The sequence below is a fragment of the Bombina bombina genome, chromosome 4 (assembly GCF_027579735.1).
Source record: "Bombina bombina isolate aBomBom1 chromosome 4, aBomBom1.pri, whole genome shotgun sequence".
NCBI classification, from domain to species: domain Eukaryota; kingdom Metazoa; phylum Chordata; class Amphibia; order Anura; family Bombinatoridae; genus Bombina; species Bombina bombina.
This window is the reverse complement of record NC_069502.1, coordinates 869,179,171-869,202,478: the sequence shown is the minus strand read 5'-3', so window position 1 is coordinate 869,202,478 and position 23,308 is coordinate 869,179,171. Positions and strand designations below refer to the sequence as shown.

The 23,308-nt window shown below is 37.6% G+C and overlaps 1 protein-coding gene across 1 annotated transcript in view; it reads left to right on the top strand.

The window, feature by feature from the left end:
* The window catches only part of LOC128658024 (zinc finger protein 585B-like), a 192,202-nt gene that overhangs the window by 49,463 nt on the left and 119,431 nt on the right, over nucleotides 1–23,308 (top strand). The window contains exon 5 of the mRNA XM_053712466.1: nucleotides 5,010–6,224. Coding sequence (XP_053568441.1) covers nucleotides 5,010–6,224 — 1,215 coding nt within the window. The remainder of the gene's footprint in view (nucleotides 1–5,009; nucleotides 6,225–23,308) is intronic.

Genomic DNA, 23,308 nt, shown 5'->3' with positions numbered 1-23,308 from the left:
TCTAAGGAGAAATCATTGCATTCTTTGGATGTAGTTAGAGCTTTGAAATATTATGTTGAAGCTACTAAGAATTTCCGAAAGACTTCTAGTCTATTTGTTATCTTTTCCGGTTCTAGGAAAGGTCAGAAGGCCTCTGCCATTTCTTTGGCATCTTGGTTGAAATCTTTTATTCATCATGCTTATGTCGAGTCGGGTAGAACTCCGCCTCAAAGGATTACAGCTCATTCTACTAGGTCAGTTTCTACTTCCTGGGCGTTTAGGAATGAAGCTTCGGTTGATCAGATTTGCAAAGCAGCAACTTGGTCTTCTTTGCATACTTTTACTAAATTCTACCATTTTGATGTGTTTTCTTCTTCTGAAGCTGTCTTTGGTAGAAAAGTACTTCAGGCAGCTGTTTCAGTTTGAATCTTCTGCTTATATTTTCAGTTTTTTCCTTTATAAGATTTAAACTTTATTTTTGGGTGTGGATTTTTTTCAGCGGAATTGGCTGTCTTTATTTTATCCCTCCCTCTCTAGTGACTCTTGCGTGGAAGATCCACATCTTGGGTAGTCATTATCCCATACGTCACTAGCTCATGGACTCTTGCTAATTACATGAAAGAAAACATAATTTATGTAAGAACTTACCTGATAAATTCATTTCTTTCATATTAGCAAGAGTCCATGAGGCCCACCCTTTTTTTGTGGTGGTTATGATTTTTTTTGTATAAAGCACAATTATTCCAATTCCTTATATTTATGCTTTGCACTTTTTTCTTATCACCCCACTTCTTGGCTATTCGTTAAACTGATTTGTGGGTGTGGTGAGGGGTGTATTTATAGGCATTTTGAGGTTTGGGAAACTTTGCCCCTCCTGGTAGGAATGTATATCCCATACGTCACTAGCTCATGGACTCTTGCTAATACGAAAGAAATGAATTTATCAGGTAAGTTCTTACATAAATTATGTTTTTCGGTGCTCCTGGCCGTTTTTACAGCCTGCACCTAGCTAAGGCCTAGATTACGAGTTTTGCGGTAGCTAAAAAAGCGTTAACAGGTGCTAACGCTGCTTTTTTACGCACGCTGGTATTACGAGTCTTGTAGGTTTAAGGTCCCCGTACACTTTTTTGGCCTTACCGCAAAACGACTTACGTAAACTCTGTAAAGTCTTTTTTCTATGGGACTTTCATACCGCTGGTATTACGAGTCTGTCCTGGGAGGCCAAAAAGTGAGCGGTAGACCCTCTACCGCCAAGATTCCTAACGCATTTGAAAGGCAGTAGTTGAGTTTTATGTACAACGCTGTAACATAAAACTCATAACTAAACTGCTACAAAGTACACTAAACACCCATAAACTACCTATTAACCCCTAAACTGAGGCCCTCCCGCATCGCATATACTATAATAAATTTATTAACCCCTAATCTGTCGCTCCGGACATCGCCGCCACCTACATTATATTGATTAACCCTTAATCTGCCGCTCCGGACACCGCCGTCACCTACATTATATGTATTAACCCCTAATCTTCCGCCTCCAATGTCGGATGAAGAGGATGCTCTGCGTCGGATGTCTTGAAGATGGAGCCGCTCCGCGCCAGATGGATGAAGATAAATGATGCCGTCTGGATGAAGGCTTCTGTCCATCTGGAAGACCTCTTCTGCCCGGCTTGGATGAAGACTTCTGCCCGTCTGGAGGACTAGGTAGTTGGTAAATAGTTAATAACTATTTAATAACTATTCTACCTAGTTAAAATAAATACAAACTTGCCTGTAAAATAAAAATAAATCCTAAGCTAGATACAATGTAACTATTAGTTATATTGTAGCTAGCTTAAGGTTTATTTTATAGGTAAGTATTTAGCTTTAAATAGGAATAATTTAGTTAATGATAGGAATATTTATTTATGTATTAACCCCTAATCTTCCGCCTCCAATGTCGCTGCAACCTACCTACACTTACTAACCCCTAATCTTCTGCCCCCGACATCGCCGCCACTATAATAAACATATTAACCCCTAAACCGCTACACTCCCGCCTCGCAAGCATTAGTTTAATATTATTAACCCCTAATCTGCCGTCCCTAACATCGCTGCCACCTACCTACATTTATTAACCCCTAATCTGCGCCCCCGTCGCCGCCACTATATTAAATATTTTAACCCATAACCCTAACACCCCCTAACTTAAATATAATTTAAATAAATATTCCTATCATTAACTAAATTATTCTTATTTAAAACTAAATACTTGCCTATAAAATAAACCCTAAGCTATCTACAATATAACTAATAGTTACATTGTATCTATCTTAGGATTTATTTTTATTTTACAGGCAAGTTTGTATTTAGTTTAACTAGGTAGAATAGTTATTAAATAGTTATTAACTATTTAATAACTAACTAGCTAAAATAAATACAAATTTACCTGTAAAATAAAACCTAACCTAAGTTACAATAACACCTAACACTACACTATAATTAAATAAATTAAATACTATTACCTAAATTAAATTAGCCAAAGTACAAAACCCCCCCACTAAATTACAGAAAATAAAAACAAATTACAGATATTTAAACTAATTACACCTAATCTAATAGCCCTATCAAAATTAAAAAAATGCCCCTCCAGAATAAAAAAAACCCTAGTCTAAACTAAACTATCAATAGCCCTTAAAAGTGCATTTTGCAGGGCATTGCCCCAAAGTAACCAGCTCTTTTACCTGTAAAAGAAAATACAAACAACCCCCAACAGTAAAACCCACCACCCACACAACCAACCCCCCAAATAAAATACTAACTAAAAAAACCTACGCTTCCCATTGCCCTGAAAAGGGCATTTGGATGGGCATTGCCCTTAAAAGGGCAGTTAGCTCTTTTGCAGGCCCAAACCCTAACCTAAACCCCCCCCCACCCAATACACCCTTAAAAAAACCTAACACTAACCCCCGACAACTAACACAGAATGAAGGTACCTTTAAGTGACGTCATCCAAGATGGCGTCCCTTAGATTCCAATTGGCTGATAGAATTCTAATCGAAATCTAAGGGACGCCATCTTGGATGACGTCACTTAAAGGTACCTTCATTCTGTGTTAGTTGTCGGATGAAGAGGATGCTCTGCGTCGGATGTCTTGAAGATGGAGCCGCTCCGCGCCAGATGGATGAAGATAAATGATGCCGTCTGGATGAAGGCTTCTGTCCATCTGGAAGACCTCTTCTGCCCGGCTTGGATGAAGACTTCTGCCCGTCTGGAGGACTAGGTAGTTGGTAAATAGTTAATAACTATTTAATAACTATTCTACCTAGTTAAAATAAATACAAACTTGCCTGTAAAATAAAAATAAATCCTAAGCTAGATACAATGTAACTATTAGTTATATTGTAGCTAGCTTAAGGTTTATTTTATAGGTAAGTATTTAGCTTTAAATAGGAATAATTTAGTTAATGATAGGAATATTTATTTAGATTTATTTAAATTATATTTGTTAAGGGGTGTTAGGGTTAGACTTAAATTTAGGGGTTAATAACTTTAATATAGTGGAGCGACGTTGGGGGCGGCAGATTAGGGGTTAAAGGATTACTTTCTGTTATAATTTTTAAGCTAAACAACTAACATATTAAAGTTAATAAACATTAATTAAAACCTACTGACCTATATTTTCTCCAAAACGAAGTTTCATAATGTTCTAAATGTTATATCTTTTATTCGCCGATGATGTCACGTTATCCTGCCCACTTTTTTCAGCACTGCATGTTCAAAATACTTAAACCAATAACTTTGTGTTTAAAGCGCCATTTTGAAACCTAGGTATTGTAAACGGATTGGTACAGAGCAAAGGATACCCACGGAGTGGGTTTGGAAAACAATTAAATTTGCAGACAAGATTTCTGATATACGGTAGAGATATGTTAATGAAATGCTATTGATAAAAAGCGTATTTGGGGTAGTTAGTTAGTAACAGGCATAGAAAATATTTACTTACAGTGGCCCTTTAAGTGTAGGTAGGTGGCGGCGACATAGGGGGCGGCAGATTAGGGGTTAATGAATATAATGTAGGTGTTGGCGATGTTGGGGTAGCAGATTAGGGATTCATAAGTATAATGTAGGTGGCGGCGGTGTCCGGAGCGGCAGATTAGGGGTTAATAAGTATAATGTAGGTGTCGGCGATGTCGGGGGCGGCAGATTAGGGGTTAATAAGTGTAAGATTAGGGGTGATTAGACTCGGGGTTCATGTTAGGGTGTTAGGTGTAAACATAAATTTTATTTCCACATAGGAATCAATGGGGCTGCATTACTGAGTTATACACTGCTTTTTTGCAGGTGTTAGACTTTTTCTCAGCCGGCTCTGCCCGTCGATTCCTATGGGGAGATCATGCACGAGCACGTTACACCAGCTCACCGCTGACTTAAGCAGCGCTGGTATTGGAGTGAGATTTGGAGCAAAATTTTGCTCTACGCTCACTTTTTGTCTTTTAACGTCAGGTTTCTAAAAACTCGTAATACCAGCGCTGCAGGTAAGTGAGCGGTGAGAAAAAAATGCTCGTTAGCACCGCACCCCTGTTACTGCAAAACTCGTAATCTAGGCTTAAGTTTGGATGGATTAGTTTTGTTATTGCTCTACATCGTCATACAGCCTCACTTTGGATCTGCAGTGGCGGATGGTGTGTTTGAAAACTAAGCTGTTAGCAGATTTACAAAAGAAAGGTGGGTTTTTTTTCTTAATTGTAGGGTGTTTTTATACATGATTCTTGTGTATTTTGTAACATCTGTACAATATTAGGATCTGAGAACGTCGGAAAATATATTTTGTTACATGATTTATTGCTTTTTTTATGTATATTTTGCTATGAAATAAAAAAAAATTCCTTAATGTCTAGTAGTAAACAGCCCTTAAGCCTTAGCAGGAAGCTGGGGAAATGTGTAGTGGTTATAGCCTGCACTTATTTAGAATAGTTAAAATATCCTCAAAATATAATAATAATGTAATTAATTAATAACATTACTCCTATTGTATTTATCATCCACAGGTGAATTTACAAACTGCAGTAATCCTTGTCTTGGGGAAAATACAGATACATGTTTTAATCGTCAAAATCAAAGAAGCCACATGAAACTTCATACAGAAGAGAAAGTATTTTCATGCTCTGAATGTGGGAAATGTTTTGTTCGGAAACGATATCTTGTTTTGCATCAGAGATATCATATCGGAGTAAAAGCATTCTCATGTACTGAATGTGAGAAATGTTTTATTGCTCAATCAGCTCTTCATAGGCATAAAAAAATTCATACTGGAGAGAAAGCATTTTTATGTTCTGAATGTGGGAAATGTTTTGCTCGTAAAACACAGCTTACCTTGCATCAGAAAATTCATACAGGAGAGAGAGCATTTTTATGTTCTGAATGTGGGAAATGTTTTGCTCGGAAATCATATTTATTTAAGCACCAGAAAATTCATACAGGAGAGAAAGCATTTTCATGTTCTGAATGTGGGAAATGGTTTGCTCATAAATCAAGTCTTGTTATGCACCAGAAAATTCATACAGGAGAGAACGCATTTTCATGTTCTGAATGTGGGAAATGGTTTGCTCAGAAATCAAGTCTTGTTATGCACCAGAAAATTCATACAGGAGAGAAAGCATTTTCATGTTCTGAATGTGGGAAATGGTTTGCTCATAAATCAAGTCTTGTTATGCACCAGAAAATTCATACAGGAGAGAAAGCATTTTCATGTTCTGAATGTGGGAAACGTTTTACAGAAAATTCAAGTCTTAATAAGCATAAAAAATGCCATACAAGAGAGAAAGCATTTTCATGTTCTGAATGTGGGAAATGTTTTGTTTGGAAACAAAATCTTGTTGTGCATCAGAGAATTCATACTGGAGTAAAAGCATTTTCATGTTCTGAATGTGGGAAATGTTTTGCTAGGAAACAAAATCTTGTTGTGCATCAGAGTATTCATACTGGAGTAAAAGCATTTTCATGTTCTGAATGTGGGAAATGTTTTGTTCGAAAACGAAGTCTTGTTTTGCATCAGAGAATTCATACTGGAGTAAAAGCATTCTCATGTACTGAATGTGGGAAATGTTTTACTGATCAATCAAATCTTATTAGGCATAACAAAAATCATACCAGAGAGAAAGCATTTTCATGTTCTGAATGTGGAAAATGTTTTGCTCAGAAATCACATTTTGTTGTGCACCAGAAAATGCATACAGGAGAGAGAGAATTTTCATGTTCTGAATGTGAGAAATGTTTTATTGATAAATCAACTCTTAATATGCATCAGATAATTCATACAGGAGAGAAATCATTTTCATGTTCTGAATGTGGGAAATGTTTTTCTCGGAAATCAAATCTTGCGTCACATTTAAACATTCATACAAGATAATTATTTTGTAGGGAGAATCCACAATCCGTTACTCCTGGGAATTACTCTTCTCTACCTCTAGGAGGAGGCGAAGATTCCCAAACCCCTAGAGCCCTAAAAAAAAACTCCCACCTCACACATATCTCAGTCTTTAAAAAAAGATATGGAGAAAAAGAGAGGCTCTTGTGTGTACCAGTTTGGCAGGTAAAACAGCTTATATTCACCCACAACAGGGTACTCACATTTTAGTGGAGCACTCAGACAGTGCTATTAGGCGCTTACTGGGTAATCAACAGCAACACAGCTTGCTGGACTCTCCACCGTGTATACAGGAACACTTTGGCTCTAAAACTAGAGCTGGTATGGATTGCCAACAGGAGAAGCTCCACAGAACTCAGGCAAGTAACAAACGACCCACAGAGACCTCCACAATGAGCAGAGCCGGTCCCAGAGATGATGATTGGAAGGTGGTAAAAATATGGCACTCAGCAAAGGTTCCAATGTAGGTTAAAAATAGAATTTATTTAAAACAATAAAATCAAGAACCATAAGGTGGGCATAAAGTGACCCTCCTTATTTAAATGTGACGCGTTTCTCAGCACCAACGCTGTTTCATCAAGCATATAAAACATACTGATAATAGCTCTAGGTGCATGGGGGATGACGTAGCTACAGCTTAGGAGGTGTGTAGGTAGCTAGCCAATTGCAGTCCTCAAAAAGCTGGTCTGAAGGAATGTACTTGTGGCGGGGTGCCAGCTGAAGGAAGCCGAGCAAGCTTCATAGAATACTGGTTCAAGGATTAGCAGCACTCCAAAAAGTAGAGTTAAAGCACAGTATTCTTAAAGTTAAAAATGCAAAAAATACACACAAGAAAGTGCAATGCAGCACAGCACAGCACATCAGCAAAAAAGGTTACATGGAAGGGGAGCGAGGTCCTGACATGTTTCGTGCTATTCAGCACTTAATCATAGGATGATTCCCCACCTGTGTAATGCTCCATTTAACTGGTTTTTAACCAATCAGAATTTTTCAAAAATATACACACCCTCAAAACAAAAGAGAGCTAGTATAAATGGTGCATTATAGAGGAAGACAAGAACAATGAAACAAAAAATAACATAACAATGATAAAAAAAAAATAATTAGCTCTAACCTTACCAATTAATGCAATTTATAAAATAACATACACCTGAGAATCTCCCTCTGAGGGGTAGGTTTTCAGCATTTTAACCCTTCGTTTATAATATATATTTCTCATTAAGAAGGAATCTTTGTATAGTATATGAATATGTAGTATAAGAATTACTGTGGCAATTTTATAAACTGCAATAAAATGTTCCTAAATGATTATAATCTGAGTTCAATTGTGGCCTCTAACATATCAGGAATGAACTCTCTAGTGCAAATATGTAAATGTAAACAATCACTAATATTCATCAATATGGAGTGGTGGAATTTTACCTGATCTATCTAAAGGGGAAATGCGTGTTTTAAATGTATATTTAGAAAAGGTACAACTCTATACGTACATATCATTTTGTCCGTGGCAGTGTCGGGGTGGCTACAAGCGTGACGTCAGTAAAACTACCACCAATAAAAACGTTACTGCAAAATCCAAACAGAGCGTCGGATCAAGTGACTACGTAATCACATCACATTCTAAGGAAAAGAGACTGTTGAGCAAATGTGGGCGTGTCATACCATACTATTGGAGGACTGATACGGTATTAATAAAAAAACATATGACATACTAAAAATAGAAAAGTACATTTAAATGCGGTCTATGAAGGATTATAGTAATAATAAATAACATACAATCCTAATAAAAAATATATATACATATGGAAAAATCATCAATGGTAACACATACAAATAAATATAATACGTCTAAACAATATAATTGTAAATAGAGCGGCTATTGTATTCCCATCAATTTTATTATAATAAATAGGATGTGGAATCGTGAGTATCGAATCTACAAAGTGTGAATATGAGTGTAGATGATTACTAAGTGGCCCTACTAATAAAAGGGGGGTATATTCTTATATCCTTAATCTAACAAAAAAGATGATAAGTGTTATGTGTCTAACCAAATTATAATAATAATAAAAGGACTAAAATAAATCTAAAACCAGAGAAATACATATAAACTCCAGTGTACAAAGCAACATTATAATTAATTGAAAGCAGCAGAATCTATTACTTTGTTGAGACCTTTAGGGAATAGAGATTGAAACTTGTATATCCAAAAGGTTTCTCTCTGTCTTAATTTAATGTATCTATTGGTGGAGTGAGGGAATGTGCTCAAAGGGAGTAATGTGATAACTGCATGGTTCTCCAAGTTGTGTCCGCACATAATGTCTAGGTACACTGGTTAAAGGGACACTGAACCCAATTTTCTTTCATGTAATTAGCAAGAGTCCATAAGCTAGTGACGTATGGGATATACATTCCTACCAGGAGGGGCAAAGTTTCCCAAACCTCAAAATGCCTATAAATACACCCCTCACCACACCCACAAATCAGTTTTACAAACTTTGCCTCCCATGGAGGTGGTGAAGTAAGTTTGTGCTAGATTCTACGTTGATATGCGCTTCGCAGCAGGCTGGAGCCCGGTTTTCCTCTCAGTGTGCAGTGAATGTCAGAGGGATGTGAAGAGAGTATTGCCTATTTGAATTCAATGGTCTCCTTCTACGGGATCTATTTCATAGGTTCTCTGTTATCGGTCGTAGAGATTCATCTCTTACCTCCCTTTTCAGATCGACTATATACTCTTATATACCATTACCTCTACTGATTCTCATTTCAGTACTGGTTTGGCTTTCTACTACGTGTAGATGAGTGTCCTGGGGTAAGTAAGTCTTATTTTTTGTGACACTCTAAGCTATGGTTGGGCACTTTTATATAAAGTTCTAAATATATGTGTTTAAACATTTATTTGCCTTGATTCAGGATGATCAATATTCCTTATTTCAGACAGTCAGTTTCATTATTTGGGATAATGCATATGAATTAAGACATTTTTTTCTTACCTTAAAAATTGACTTTTTTCCCTGTGGGCTGTTAGGCTCGCGGGGGCTGAAAATGCTTCATTTTATTGCGTCATTCTTGGCGCAGACTTTTTTGGCGCAAAAAATGACTTTGTCATTTCCGGCGTCATACTTGTCGCCGGAAGTTGTTCGTGTTTGCGTATTTTTTTTTGTCGTTTTGCGCCAAAAATGTCGGCGTCACCGGATGTGGCGTCATTCTTGGCGCCAAAAGCATTTGGGCGTCAATAATGTGGGCGGCTTTTTTGGCGCCAAAAAATGTGGGCGTCATTTTTGTCTCCACCTTTTTTCTCACATTATTTAAGTCTCATTTTTCATTTGCTTCTGGTTGCTAGAGGCTTGTTCATTGGCATTTTTTCCCATTCCTGAAACTTCCTTTTAAGGAATTTGATAGATTTTGCTTTATATGTTGTTTTTTCTCTTACATATTGCAAGATGTCTCAGATTGACCCTGAATCAGAAGCTACTTCTGGAAAAACGCTGCCTGATGCTGGTTCCACCAAAGTTAAGTGTATCTGCTGTAAACTTGTGGTAACTGTCCCTCCGGCTGTAGTTTGTGATGAATGTCATGATAAGCTTGCTAATGCAGATAGTATTTCCATTAGTAATATACCATTACCTGTTGCTGTTCCATCAACATCTAATACTCAGGATGTTCCTGTTAATATAAGAGATTTTGTTTCTAAATCTATTAGGAAGGCTATGTCTGTTATTCCTCCTTCCAGTAAACGTAAAAGGTCTTTTAGAACTTCACAATTTTCAGATGAATTTTTAAATGAACATCATCATTCTGATTTGTCTGTTTCTGATGATGATTTTTCTGGTTCAGAGGATTCTGTCTCAGATATTGACTCTGATAAATCTTCATATTTATTTAAAATGGAATTTATTCGTCCTTTACTTAAAGAAGTTTTAATCGCATTAGAGATGGAGGAATCTAGTCCTCTTGATACTAAATCTACTAAGCGTTTAAATTCGGTTTTTAAACCTCCTACAGTTATTCCGGAAGTTTTTCTTGTCCCTGATGCTATTTCTGAAGTAATTTCTAGGGAATGGAATAATCTGGGTAATTCATTTACTCCTTCTAAAAGGTTTAAGAAATTGTATCCTGTGCCATCTGACAGATTAGAGTTTTGGGACAAAATCCCTAAAGTTGATGGGGCTATCTCTACTCTCGCTAAACGTACTACTATTCCTACGGCAGATAGTACTTCCTTTAAGGATCCTTTAGATAGGAAAATTGATTCCTTTCTAAGGAAAGCTTATTTATGTTCAGGTAATCTTCTTAGGCCTGCTATTTCTTTGGCTGATGTTGCGGCAGCTTCCACTTTTTGGTTGGAGGCTTTGGCACAACAAGTGTCAGATCATAATACTCATAGCATTGTTAAACTTCTTCAACATGCTAATAACTTTATTTGTGATGCCATCTTTGATATCATTAGAGTTGATGTCAGGTATGTCTTTAGCTATTTTAGCTAGAAGAGATTTATGGCTTAAAACTTGGAATGCAGATACGTCTTCTAAGTCAACTTTGCTTTCCCTTTCTTTTCAAGGTAATACATTGTTTGGTTCCCAGTTGGATTCTATTATTTCAACTGTTACTGGGGGGAAAGGAAATTTTTTTTACCTCAGGATAAAAATTCTAAAGGTAAATATAGGGCTGCTAATCGTTTTCGTTCCTTTCGTCAGAATAAGGAACAGAAGCCTGATCCTTCCCCTAAAGGAACAGTTTCTGTTTGGAAACCATCTCCAGTCTGGAATAAATCCAAGCCTTTTAGAAAGCAAAAGCCAGCTCCCAAGTCCACATGAAGGTGCGGCCCTCATTCCAGCACAGCTGGTAGGGGGCAGATTACGATTTTTCAAAGAAATTTGGATCAATTCGATTCACAGTCTTTGGATTCAGAACATTGTTTCACAAGGGTACAGAATAGGTTTCAAGGTAAGGCCTCCTGCAAGAAGATTTTTTTCTTTCTCACATTCCAATAAATCCAGTGAAGGCTCAAGCATTTCTGAAATGTGTTTCAGATCTAGAGTTGGCTGGAGTAATTGTGCCAGTTCCAGTTCTGGAACAGGGTCTGGGGTTTTACTCCAATCTATTCATTGTACCAAAGAAGGAGAATTCCTTCAGACCAGTTCTGGATTTAAAAATATTGAATCGTTATGTAAGGATACCAACATTCAAAATGGTAACTATAAGGACTATTCTGCCTTTTGTTCAGCAAGGGCATTATATGTCCACAATAGATTTACAGGATGCATATCTGCATATTCCGATTCATCCAGATCACTATCAGTTTCTGAGATTCTCTTTTCTAGACAAGCATTACCAATTTGTGGCTCTGCCGTTTGGCCTAGCAACAGCTCCAAGGATTTTTTCAAAGGTTCTCGGTGCCCTGCTATCTGTAATCAGAGAACAGGGTATTGTGGTATTTCCTTATTTGGACGATATCTTGGTACTTACTCAGTCTTCACATTTAGCAGAATTTCATACGAATCGACTTGTGTCATTTCTTCAAGAACATGGTTGGAGGATCAATTTACCAAAGAGTTCATTGATTCCTCAGACAAGGGTAACCTTTTTAGGTTTCCAAATAGATTCAGTGTCCATGACTTTGTCTCTGACGGACAAGAGACGTCTGAAATTGGTTTCAGCTTGTCGAAACCTTCAGTCTTAATCATTCCCTTCGGTAGCTTTATGCATGGAAATTCTAGGTCTTATGACTGCTGCATCGGACGCGATCCCCTTTGCTCGTTTTCACATGCGACCTCTTCAGCTTTGTATGCTGAACCAGTGGTGCAGGGATTATACAAAGATATCACAGTTAATATCTTTAAATCCGATTGTTCGACACTCTCTGACGTGGTGGACAGATCACCATCGTTTAGTTCAAGGGGCTTCTTTTGTTCTTCCAACCTGGACTGTGATCTCAACAGATGTGAGTCTGACAGGTTGGGGAGCTGTATGGGGGTCTCTGACAGCGCAGGGGGTTTGGGAATCTCAGGAGGTGAGATTACCCATCAACATTTTGGAACTCCGTGCAATTTTCAGAGCTCTTCAGTCGTGGCCTCTTCTGAAGAGAGAATCGTTCATTTGTTTTCAAACGGACAATGTCACAACCGTGGCATATGTCAATCATCAAGGGGGGACTCACAGTCCTCTGGCTATGAAAGAAGTATCTCGGATACTTGCTTGGGCGGAATCCAGCTCCTGTCTAATTTCTGCGGTTCACATCCCAGGTATAGACAATTGGGAAGCGGATTATCTCAGTCGCCAGACGTTACATCCGGGCGAATGGTCTCTTCACCCAGAGGTGTTTCTTCAGATTGTTCAATTCTGGGGTCTTCCAGAAATAGATCTGATGGCCTCTCATCTAAACAAGAAACTTCCCAGGTATCTGTCCAGATCCAGGGATCCTCAGGCGGAGGCAGTGGATGCATTGTCACTTCCTTGGAAGTATCATCCTGCCTATATCTTTCCGCCTCTGGTTCTTCTTCCAAGAGTGATCTCCAAGATTCTAAAACAGCGTTCATTTGTTCTGCTGGTGGCTCCAGCATGGCCTCACAGGTTTTGGTATGCGGATCTTGTTCGGATGGCTACTTGCCAACCTTGGACTCTTCCATTAAGACCAGACCTTCTATCTCAAGGTCCTTTTTTCCATCAGGATCTCAAATCATTAAATTTGAAGGTATGGAGATTGAACGCTTGATTCTCAGTCATAGAGGTTTCTCTGACTCCGTAATTAATACTATGTTACAGGCTCGTAAATCTGTGTCTAGGAAGATATATTATCGAGTCTGGAAGACTTACATTTCTTGGTGCTCTTCTCATCAATTTTCCTGGCATTCTTTTAGAATTCCTAGAATTTTACAATTTCTTCAGGATGGTCTGGATAAAGGTTTGTCTGCAAGTTCTTTGAAAGGACAAATTTCTGCTCTTTCTGTGTTGTTTCACAGAAAGATTGCTAATCTTCCTGATATTCATTGTTTTGTACAGGCTTTGGTTCATATAAAACCTGTCATTAAGTCAATCTCTCCTCCTTGGAGTTTGAATTTGGTTCTGGGGGCTTTACAAGCTCCTCCGTTTGAACCTATGCATTCTCTGGACATTAAATTACTTTCTTGGAAAGTTCTGTTCCTTTTGGCCATCTCTTCTGCTAGAAGAGTTTCTGAGTTATCTGCTCTTTCTTGTGAATCTCCTTTTCTGATTTTTCATCAGGATAAGGCGGTGTTGCGGACTTCATTTAAATTTTTACCTAAAGTTGTGAACTCTAACAACATTAGTAGAGAAATTGTGGTTCCTTCATTGTGTCCTAATCCTAACAATTCTAAGGAAAGATCGTTGCATTCTTTGGATGTAGTTAGAGCTTTGAAATATTATGTTGTAGCTACTAAAGATTTCCGAAAGACTTCTAGTCTATTTGTTATCTTTTCCGGTTCCAGGAAAGGTCAGAAGGCCTCTGCCATTTCTTTGGCATCTTGGTTAAAATCTTTAATTCATCATGCTTATGTCGAGTCGGGTAAAACTCCGCCTCAAAGGATTACAGCTCATTCTACTAGGTCAGTTTCTACTTCCTGGGCGTTTAGGAATGAAGCTTCGGTTGATCAGATTTGCAAAGCAGCCACTTGGTCTTCTTTGCATACTTTTACTAAATTCTACCATTTTTATGTGTTTTCTTCTTCTGAAGCAGTTTTTGGTAGAAAAGTACTTCAGGCAGCTGTTTCAGTTTGATTCTTCTGCTTATAATTTCATTTTTTTTTCATTATAAGATTAAAACTTTATTTTGGGGTGTGGATTATTTTTTCAGCGGAATTGGCTGTCTTTATTTTATCCCTCCCTCTCTAGTGACTCTTGCGTGGAAGTTCCACATCTTGGGTATTTATTATCCCATACATCACTAGCTCATGGACTCTTGCTAATTACATGAAAGAAAACATAATTTATGTAAGAACTTACCTGATAAATTCATTTCTTTCATATTAGCAAGAGTCCATGAGGCCCACCCTTTTTTTGTGGTGGTTATGATTTTTTTGTATAAAGCACAATTATTCCAATTCCTTATTTATATGCTTTCGCACTTTTTTTCTTATCACCCCACTTCTTGGCTATTCGTTAAACTGATTTGTGGGTGTGGTGAGGGGTGTATTTATAGGCATTTTGAGGTTTGGGAAACTTTGCCCCTCCTGGTAGGAATGTATATCCCATACGTCACTAGCTCATGGACTCTTGCTAATATGAAAGAAATGAATTTATCAGGTAAGTTCTTACATAAATTATGTTTTTTTTGTTTCGTGATTCAGATAGAGCATGCAATTTTAAGCAACTTTCTAATTTACTCCTATTATCAATTTCTCTTCATTCACTTGCTATCTTTATTTGAAAAAGAAGGCATCTAAGCTTCTTTTTTGTTTCAGGACTCTGGACAGCTCTTTTTTATTGGTGGATGAATTTATCCACCAATCAGCAAGAATAACCAGGTTATTCACCAAAAATGGGCCGGCATCTAAACTTACATTCTTGCATTTCAAATAAAGATACCAAGAGAAGGAAGAAAATTTGATAATAGGAGTAAATAAGAAAGTTGCTTAAAATTGCATGCTCTATCTGAATCATGAAAGAAAAAATTTGGGTTTAGTGTCCCTTTAAGTAACTTCTTTTTCAAATTTCGCAAATGTTCCCTCCATCTCGTGCAAACTTTGCGAGTCGTGCGACCTAAATATTGTAGGCTACTTTTGCATGTCAATGCATATATTACAAAAGATGTATTACAGGTAATACGACTTTTAATCCTGAATACCTCTCCAGTAACATTCGCAGTGACAGTAACTGTTTTAGGTGTAATATAGAAAAGACAAGATACTAATGGCACTACTAGAGTAATATAGTTAGGGTTGCCTATCATCCACTGGATATAGTAACTTGCAATGCAAAATATATATTTTTAATCCAGGTTCACTATAATAGTGAAGGGCTGAGGTACTGTGTACTGTGAAGTTAAAGAAAAATATCAATCCGAGGATTGATGAATTGTACACCTAGATAGCACTCAATCTCCGAGCAGATTGAGTGCTATCTAGGTGTACAATTCATCAATCCTCGGATTAATATTTTTCTTTAGGTGTAATATATTTGCACATAGAACATCTAGGGTGGCCACATCTATGAATCCCTAAAGATGTCTTGTTAGACGGTTTTCTCTTCATTTTTTTGGACATTACTATCTTGCTTGGTGCAAGTTTTTGTTTGAGGGTTGGTGCCCTCCTGAAAGTTAATGATGGTTGATTTTCCAATACCTGTTCAAGAACTGGATCTTTTTGTAAAATGTGCCAATGTTTGGTCAATGACTTTATAATAGCTCTATGATTGGAGTTATATTGGGTTATAAACCTTGGTTGGAGATAAACTTCAGATCCTTGTGTAACAGTGGTATTTTTTGTAGTTGTTTTACCCTTAAGAATTAGAGTTCTATTTAGATCTCTAGCTCTCTCTTGACTACTTTTAATAAGAGGAGGATATCCCTTTGCTAGGAATCTTTCCACTAGAATAGGCGATTGTTCATCATAAATTTGTAGAGTGCTGCCATTTCTCCTAATTCGATTGAATTGGCTGAATGGAATGTTTGTTTTCCAACGTCTCAAGTGGTTGCTTGTAAAATGTAAAAAGTTGTTACTGTCTACCTTCTTGAAAAATGTACAAACATTACCTTCAGAACCCCATTGTAATAGAACTCTAATGCTTAAGGGTAAAACAACTACAAAAAATATCACTGTTACACAAGGATTTGAAGTTTATCTCCAACCAAGGTTTATAACCCAATATAACTCCAATCATAGAGCTATTAAAAAATAATTGACCAAACAGTGGCACATTTTACAAAAAGATCCAGTTCTTAAACAGGTATTGGAAAATCAACCATCATTGACTTTCAGGAGGGCACCAACCCTCAAACAAAAACTTGCACCAAGCAAGATTCTAATGTCCAAAAAAATGAAGAGAAAGCCGTCTAACAAGACATCTTTAGGGATTCATCGATGTGGCCACCCTAGATGTTCTATGTGCAAATATATCACCTTAAACAGTTACTGTCACTGCGAATGTTACTGGAGAGGTATTCAGGATTAAGTCGTATTACCTGTAATACATCTTTTGTAATATATGCATTTACATGCAAATGTGGCCTACAATATTTAGGTCGCACGACTCGCAAAGTTCGCACAAGATGGAGCGAACATTTGCGAAATGTGAAAAAGAAGTTACTTAACCATAGTGTACCTAGATTATGTGCAGACACAACTTGGAGAACCATGTAGTTATCACATTACTCCCATTGAGCACATTCCCTCATCCCACCAATATAATAGATACATTAAATTAAGACAGAGAGAAACCTTTTGGATATACAAGTTTCAATCTCTATTCCCTAAAGGTCTCAACGAAGTAATAGATTCTGCTGCTTTCAATTAATTATAATGTTGCTTTGTACACTGGAGTTTATATGTATATATTTCTCTGGTTTTAGATTTATTTTAGTCCTTATATTATTATTATAATTTGGTTAGACACATAGCACTTATCATCTTTTTTGTTGTAATCATCTACACTCATATTCACACTTTGTAGATTCGATACTCATGATTCCACATCCTGTTATTATAATAAAATTTATGGGAATACAATAGCCCCTCTATTTACAAATATATTGTTTAGACGTATTATATTTATTTGTAGGTGTTACCATTGACGATTTTTCCATAAATATATATATTTTTATTAGGAGGATTGTATGTTATTTATTATTACTATAATCCTTCATAGACCGCATTTAAATGTACTTTCCTATTTTTAGTTTGTCATATGTTTTTTATTAATACCGTATCAGTCCTCCAATAGTATGGTATGACACGCCCACATTTTCTCAACAGTCTCTTTTCCTTAGAATGTGACGTGATTACGTAGTCACTTGATCCTACGCTCTGTTTGGATTTTGCAGTGACGTTTTTATTGGTGGTAGTTTTACTGACGTCACGCTTGTAGCCACCCCGACACTGCCACGGACAAAATGATATGTATGTATAGAGTTGTACCTTTTATAAATATACATTTAAAACACGCAATTCCCCTTTAGATAGATCAGGTAAAATTCCACCACTCCATATTGACGAATTTTACAGTGATTGTTTACATTTACATATTTGCACTAGAGAGTTCATTCTTGATATGTTAGAGGCCACAACTGTACTCAGATTATGATGATAATTTGGGAACATTTTATTTTAGTTTATAAAATCGCCACAGTAATTCTTATACTACATTTTCATATCCTATAAAAAGATTCCTTCTTAATGAGAAATATATATTATAAACGAAGGGTTAAAATGCTGAGAACCTACCCCTCAGAGGGAGATTCTCAGGTGTATGTTATTTTATAAATTGCATTGATTGGTAAGGTTGGTATATATTGGAGCTATGATCAGTATGTTTTATATGCCTGATGAAACAGCGTTGGTGCTGAGAAACACGTCAGATTTAAATAAGGAGGGTCACTTTATGCCCACCTTATGGTTCCTGATTTTATTGTTTTAAATAAATTCTATTTTTAACCTACATTGGAACCTTTGCTGAGTGCCATACTCTGCTCATTGTATAAAATCGCCACAGTAATTCTTATACTACATTTTCATATCATATAAAAAGATTCCTTCTTAATGAGAAATATATATTATAAACGGAGGGTTAAAATGTTGAAAACCTACCCCTCAGAGGGAGATTCTCAGGTGTATGTTATTTTATAAATTGCATTAATTGGTAAGGTTAGAGCTATTATCAGTATGTTTTATATTCTTGATGAAACAGCGTTGGTGCTGAGAAACGCGTCACATTTAAATAAGGAGGGTCACTTTATGCCCACCTTATGGTTCTTGATTTTATTGTTTTAAATAAATTCTATTTTTAACCTACATTGGAACCTTTGCTGAGTGCCATATTTTTACCACCTTCTAATCATCATCTCTGGGACCGGCTCTGCTCATTGTGGAGGTCTCTGTGAGTCGTTTGTTACTTGCCTGAGTTCTGTGGAGCTTCTCCTGTTGGCAACCCATACCAGCTCTAGTATTAGAGCCAAAGTGTTCCTGTATACACGGTGGAGATTCCAGCAAGCTGGGTTGCTGTTGATTACTCAGTATGCGCCTAATAGCACTGTCTGAGTGCTCCACTAAAATGTGAGTACCCTGTTGTGGGTGAATATAAGCTGTTTTACCTGCCAAACTGATACACACAAGCGCCTCTCTTTTTCTCCCTATCTTTTTTGCAGACGTCATACCTATTTGATGTGAGGAGAGTGCTACCTCCTTTTGGAAAATTTCTACACATCTGACAACTCCCTTATATATATAAATCGCTGTTTAACAGATTTCATCTTTCTCTCTGGATTTGGATTCACCTTTGGGACTATATCAAAAGTAGAGACTTTGGTATATCATATATCTTATAATTTTTTACACTTATAGGGGGGTTCGCTCCCCTTGTTTTATTTATATATATATATACATTTGAGTTCATTTGTACCCGCCTTTATTTTTACTCTATTCACATTACGTATGTTTATATGGGAATACTATTTTGAACTATTCCCTAGTATACTTTTTTATCGTATAGGATATCTTTAGAGAGATACTTCTGTTTGATATATCAGTCTTTACTTTGCCTCCACTGTAGGTGGTTGAAGAATGAAGATGTGCATTTTATTATTCAGAAAAAGGGATTTTCTGTCTATATTGAGGCCTAGTTTCCACTCAGTGTACAGTGCTTGTCAGAAGGATGTATATATGTGGTATGGTTTGTGATTCTTTTTTCACCTCTTCTGAAATTTTTCATAAACCTTCCATAATTGGTTGCAGGGACTTGTGCGCCCTTTATAGATCTAAAATATACTTTTATTCCTTATACTCTTTGCTGATATGTTTCAGTACTAGTTTGGCTGTCTGTTGCTTATTTGCTTAGTTTGAATTTCGTGCATTGGCCTTTAAGTTTATGTGTGTTGCGCACATTGGGTTAACGCTTGTCGAACTAGCGCATGTCCCTTTAGTCTTTCTTTAGTTTTGCGCGTCGGGTGGTTTACTACGTTGGGTTAACGCACATTCGTCCTCGGCTATGCACACATAGGGTTTTGAAGTGCTAAAATTCCTTTTAGCTGTTAGTTATTTTGCACACATTAATGCTTTCTGATGAGCATTATCTGCCTTCTAATGTTATGTTAATGTCTCCTGCTTTGTTTTCCAGTTTGGCATATCTCGTATTGTGCCTGTGAGTTTATTTAAAAAGCTACCTAGGAGGGGTAAGTGATTTCCATTCCTCAGGAGCTTTTTAGGGGGGTTAAAGTGTTTATTGCATTGCTTTGGCAAAAGCTATAATAGAGCAGTCTGATTTTGTCCTTAAATCTGCCCAAGAAACTGAGTCCCCTGAACACCTTTCTACCATTATTAGTGAGCGTATTGTAAAAAGTTGAAGTTCCTTCTTCAGGTCATTTATGTGGCTCATGTTTCGAATTGTTAATGCAATCAGACCAACCTAATGATGTTTCCTTGGATATTAACAACTGTTTGTTCATTAAAGGAGAATACTGACATAATTTTACATACTGTTAACATTTTTATCAAGGCTGCAGTTTCTGAGGCACTGACTACTCTCCCGCCTTCAAACAAGGCCAGTTTAGATTTTACCTTCTACAAGTTATATCTGCCCTGAAAGGAAGTTTGCTCTGGTGATGAGGAATCTCAGTCTGATGTTGAACCTGATATTTCCTCTTTTTTGTTTAAAGTTGAAAACATTCATTCTTTTTTAAAGGACTTCTTAGCGCTTAGTCTGAACTTCAAATGAGTAGTAGATTTTTTTCACAAATTTCAAAGTTATTACTATGTCCACTCCTGTATCATGTGACAGACATCAGCCAATCACAAATGCTTATATATATATTCTGTGAATTCTTGCACATGCTTAGTAGGAGATGATGACGTAAATATAAAAAGACTGCATATTTTTTTGAATGGAAGTAAAATGGAAAGTTGTTTAAAATTGCATACTCTATCTGAATTTTAAAAGTATACTTCTGACTTGAGTGTCCCTTTAAATCCTGGTTTGCAAGAACTGCTTCCCCACCTGACCAGCTTTTGTAATGGGATCATGGAAGGGCGGGAAATACCTTGGGAGATGCTTAAAGCCAAAATTATTGTGATACCGAAGATTGGAAAGAATGCAAAATTGTGCCAAAATTATAGGCCTATATCCCTTATTAACCACGATATAAAAATTTTCGCTAAAATAATGGCAAATAGATTGAAACAGATATTGCCCTCCTTGATTCACCAAGATCAGGTGGGTTTTGTACAGGACAGAGAAGCGCCAGACAATGTTAGACGAACGCTTACTTTACTAGATTATTTGAGGGTAAAAGGAACTCCAGCTCTACTCCTGTCGCTAGACGCGGAGAAAGCGTTCGACAGGGTAGACTGGAAGTTTATGTTTAAGGTATTATCGGCCATGGGCTTCCGAGGTGCCTTTATAAAGGCATTAGGAAGTATATACTCAAAACCGACAGCAGTGGTGGGGGCAGCGGGATACCTGTCAAGACAAATAGCCATTCTGAACGGAACACGGCAGGGGTGCCCGCTGTCACCGCTTATTTTCGCAATCTGTATTGAGCCGCTGGCTGCATGTATTAGGAAAACGGAGGAAATCTCGGGAGTGCAGGTAGGGGCTTCAGAGTACAAAGCTATGTTATTTGCAGATGATGTCTTACTGACAGTCACCAAGCTGATGAGCTCATTGCCACAGCTCTATAAAGTTTTAAATGATTTCTCTGAGGTTTCAGGATATAAATTAAATTCCGACAAGTGTGAAGCGCTGGCAATTAACCTACCACCACATACTAAGAAAACGATTGAACTAAATTTTGCATTCTCCTGGGCAAAGAGCTATATCACTTACCTAGGAGTTAAAGTAGGCGAAAAAATATCGGATCTCTACAAATTTCTGATTTTAGATTCTATATTATCTACTGTTTCTGGAGGTAAAGGGGCTTTTCTTTCTCGGGAAAGAAAGTCTAGAGGAAAATCTTAAGATTCTAATCATTTCCGTTTCTTTTATTAATATAGGGAACAAAAGGTTGATTCTTCACTATAGCAAAGCACCTCTGGTTCAGTCTGAAGACATAGTGCTAACTGGAACAAGTCAAACCAGGGTAAGAAATCGATCTCTACTACTAAAACTGCATGAAGGCATGGCCCCAGATCTAGATGTTCTGGTAGGGAACAGATTAAGCCTCTTTTAGTGGGCTTGGTTCCAGTCTGTTCAAGACCCCTGGGTTCTGAATATAGTGTCTTGTGGATATCAAATAGGATTCAGAACAAGGCCTCCCAGATGAAGGGTTTTCTGTTCAATATTCCAAGTAAAAGCTCAAGCTTTTTTCAAGTCTGTCTCTGATCTGGAAGCTATTGGAGTGATTGTTCAAGTTCCTTGTTCATTTACATTTCCAAAGAAATAAAGTGCTTTCAGACCAGTTCTGGATCTGAAAGCTCTGAACAAGTTTGTAAGGATTCATCTTTCAGAATGGAAAATATTTGGACTATTCTTTGTTTTGTTCAGCAAGGTCAGTTTACGTCCAAAATAGATTTAAAGGATGCTTATATTCATGTTCCTATTCACAAAGAACGTTTATAGTTTCTGAGGTTTTCCTTTCTGGACAGGCATTTTCTGTTGCTTTACATTTCTGTTTACAGCGCCAAGAATATTTTAACAAAAGTTCTGGGTGCACTCTTCTCTGTGATCAGGCCTCCGAGTATTGCAGTGTTTCCATACCTGGACAACATCTTTGGTCATGCTCCATATTGTCCTTTACCAGAATCTCACATCAATCGACCCTTATTGTTTATTCAACAGCATGGTTGGAGGATCAGTTTTCTAAAAAGTTATTTGGTTCCTCTGACAAAAGTAACTCTTTTGGGATTTCAAATAGATTCATGAGTCTTTCTCTTACAGAGCAAAGGAGGTTAAAATTAGTGCCAGTATGTCTAAACTTCAGTCTCCCTAATTTCCCATGGTTGATTTTTGTGTTGAAGTACTAAGTTTTATCATTGCAGCTTCAGATGCAATTCCATTTGCACGTTTTCACACAAGGAGGCCAATTTATCAAAGGTCTTGCGGACCTGATCCGACAGTACGGATCAGGTCCGCAAGACCTCGCTGAATGTGGAGAGCAATACGCTCTCCGTATTCAGCATTGCACCAGCAGCTCACAAGAGCTGCTGGTGCAACACCGCCCCCTGCAGACTCACGGCCAATGGGCCGCCAACAGGGAGGTGCCAATCAACCCGATCGTACTCGATCAGGTTGAATTGTGGCGGTTATGGAGCAGCGGTCTTTAGACCACTGCTTCATAACTGCTGTTTCTGGCGAGTCTGAAGACTCGCCAGAAACACGGGCCATCAAGCTCCGTTAGGAGCTTGATAGATAGGCCCCAAGGCCTCTTCAGCTTTGTATGCTGCATCAGTGGTGCCGAGATTATACTCAGCTGTCTCAAAGAATATTTTTGGATCCCACTACAAGTCTGTCTCTAACTTGGTGGTTGGATCATCAGTTAATTATTCAGGGTGCTTCTTTTGTCCTACCTTGTCTACAGATGCAAGTCTCTTAGGTTGCAGAGCTGTTTGGGGTCTCTGACAGCACCGGGAGTTTGTAATCCTTGGTAGAAGAGGTTGCCAATTGATTTTCATGGCTCTTCAAGCTTGGCTTCTATTGAAAAGGGAGTCACATTGCGGTTTCCAGAAAGAAAATGTCACCACAGTAGCTTATGTCAACCATCAGGGGTGGAACTTATAGTTCACTAGCAATGATGGAGGTGTCTCAAATTCTCTCATATGC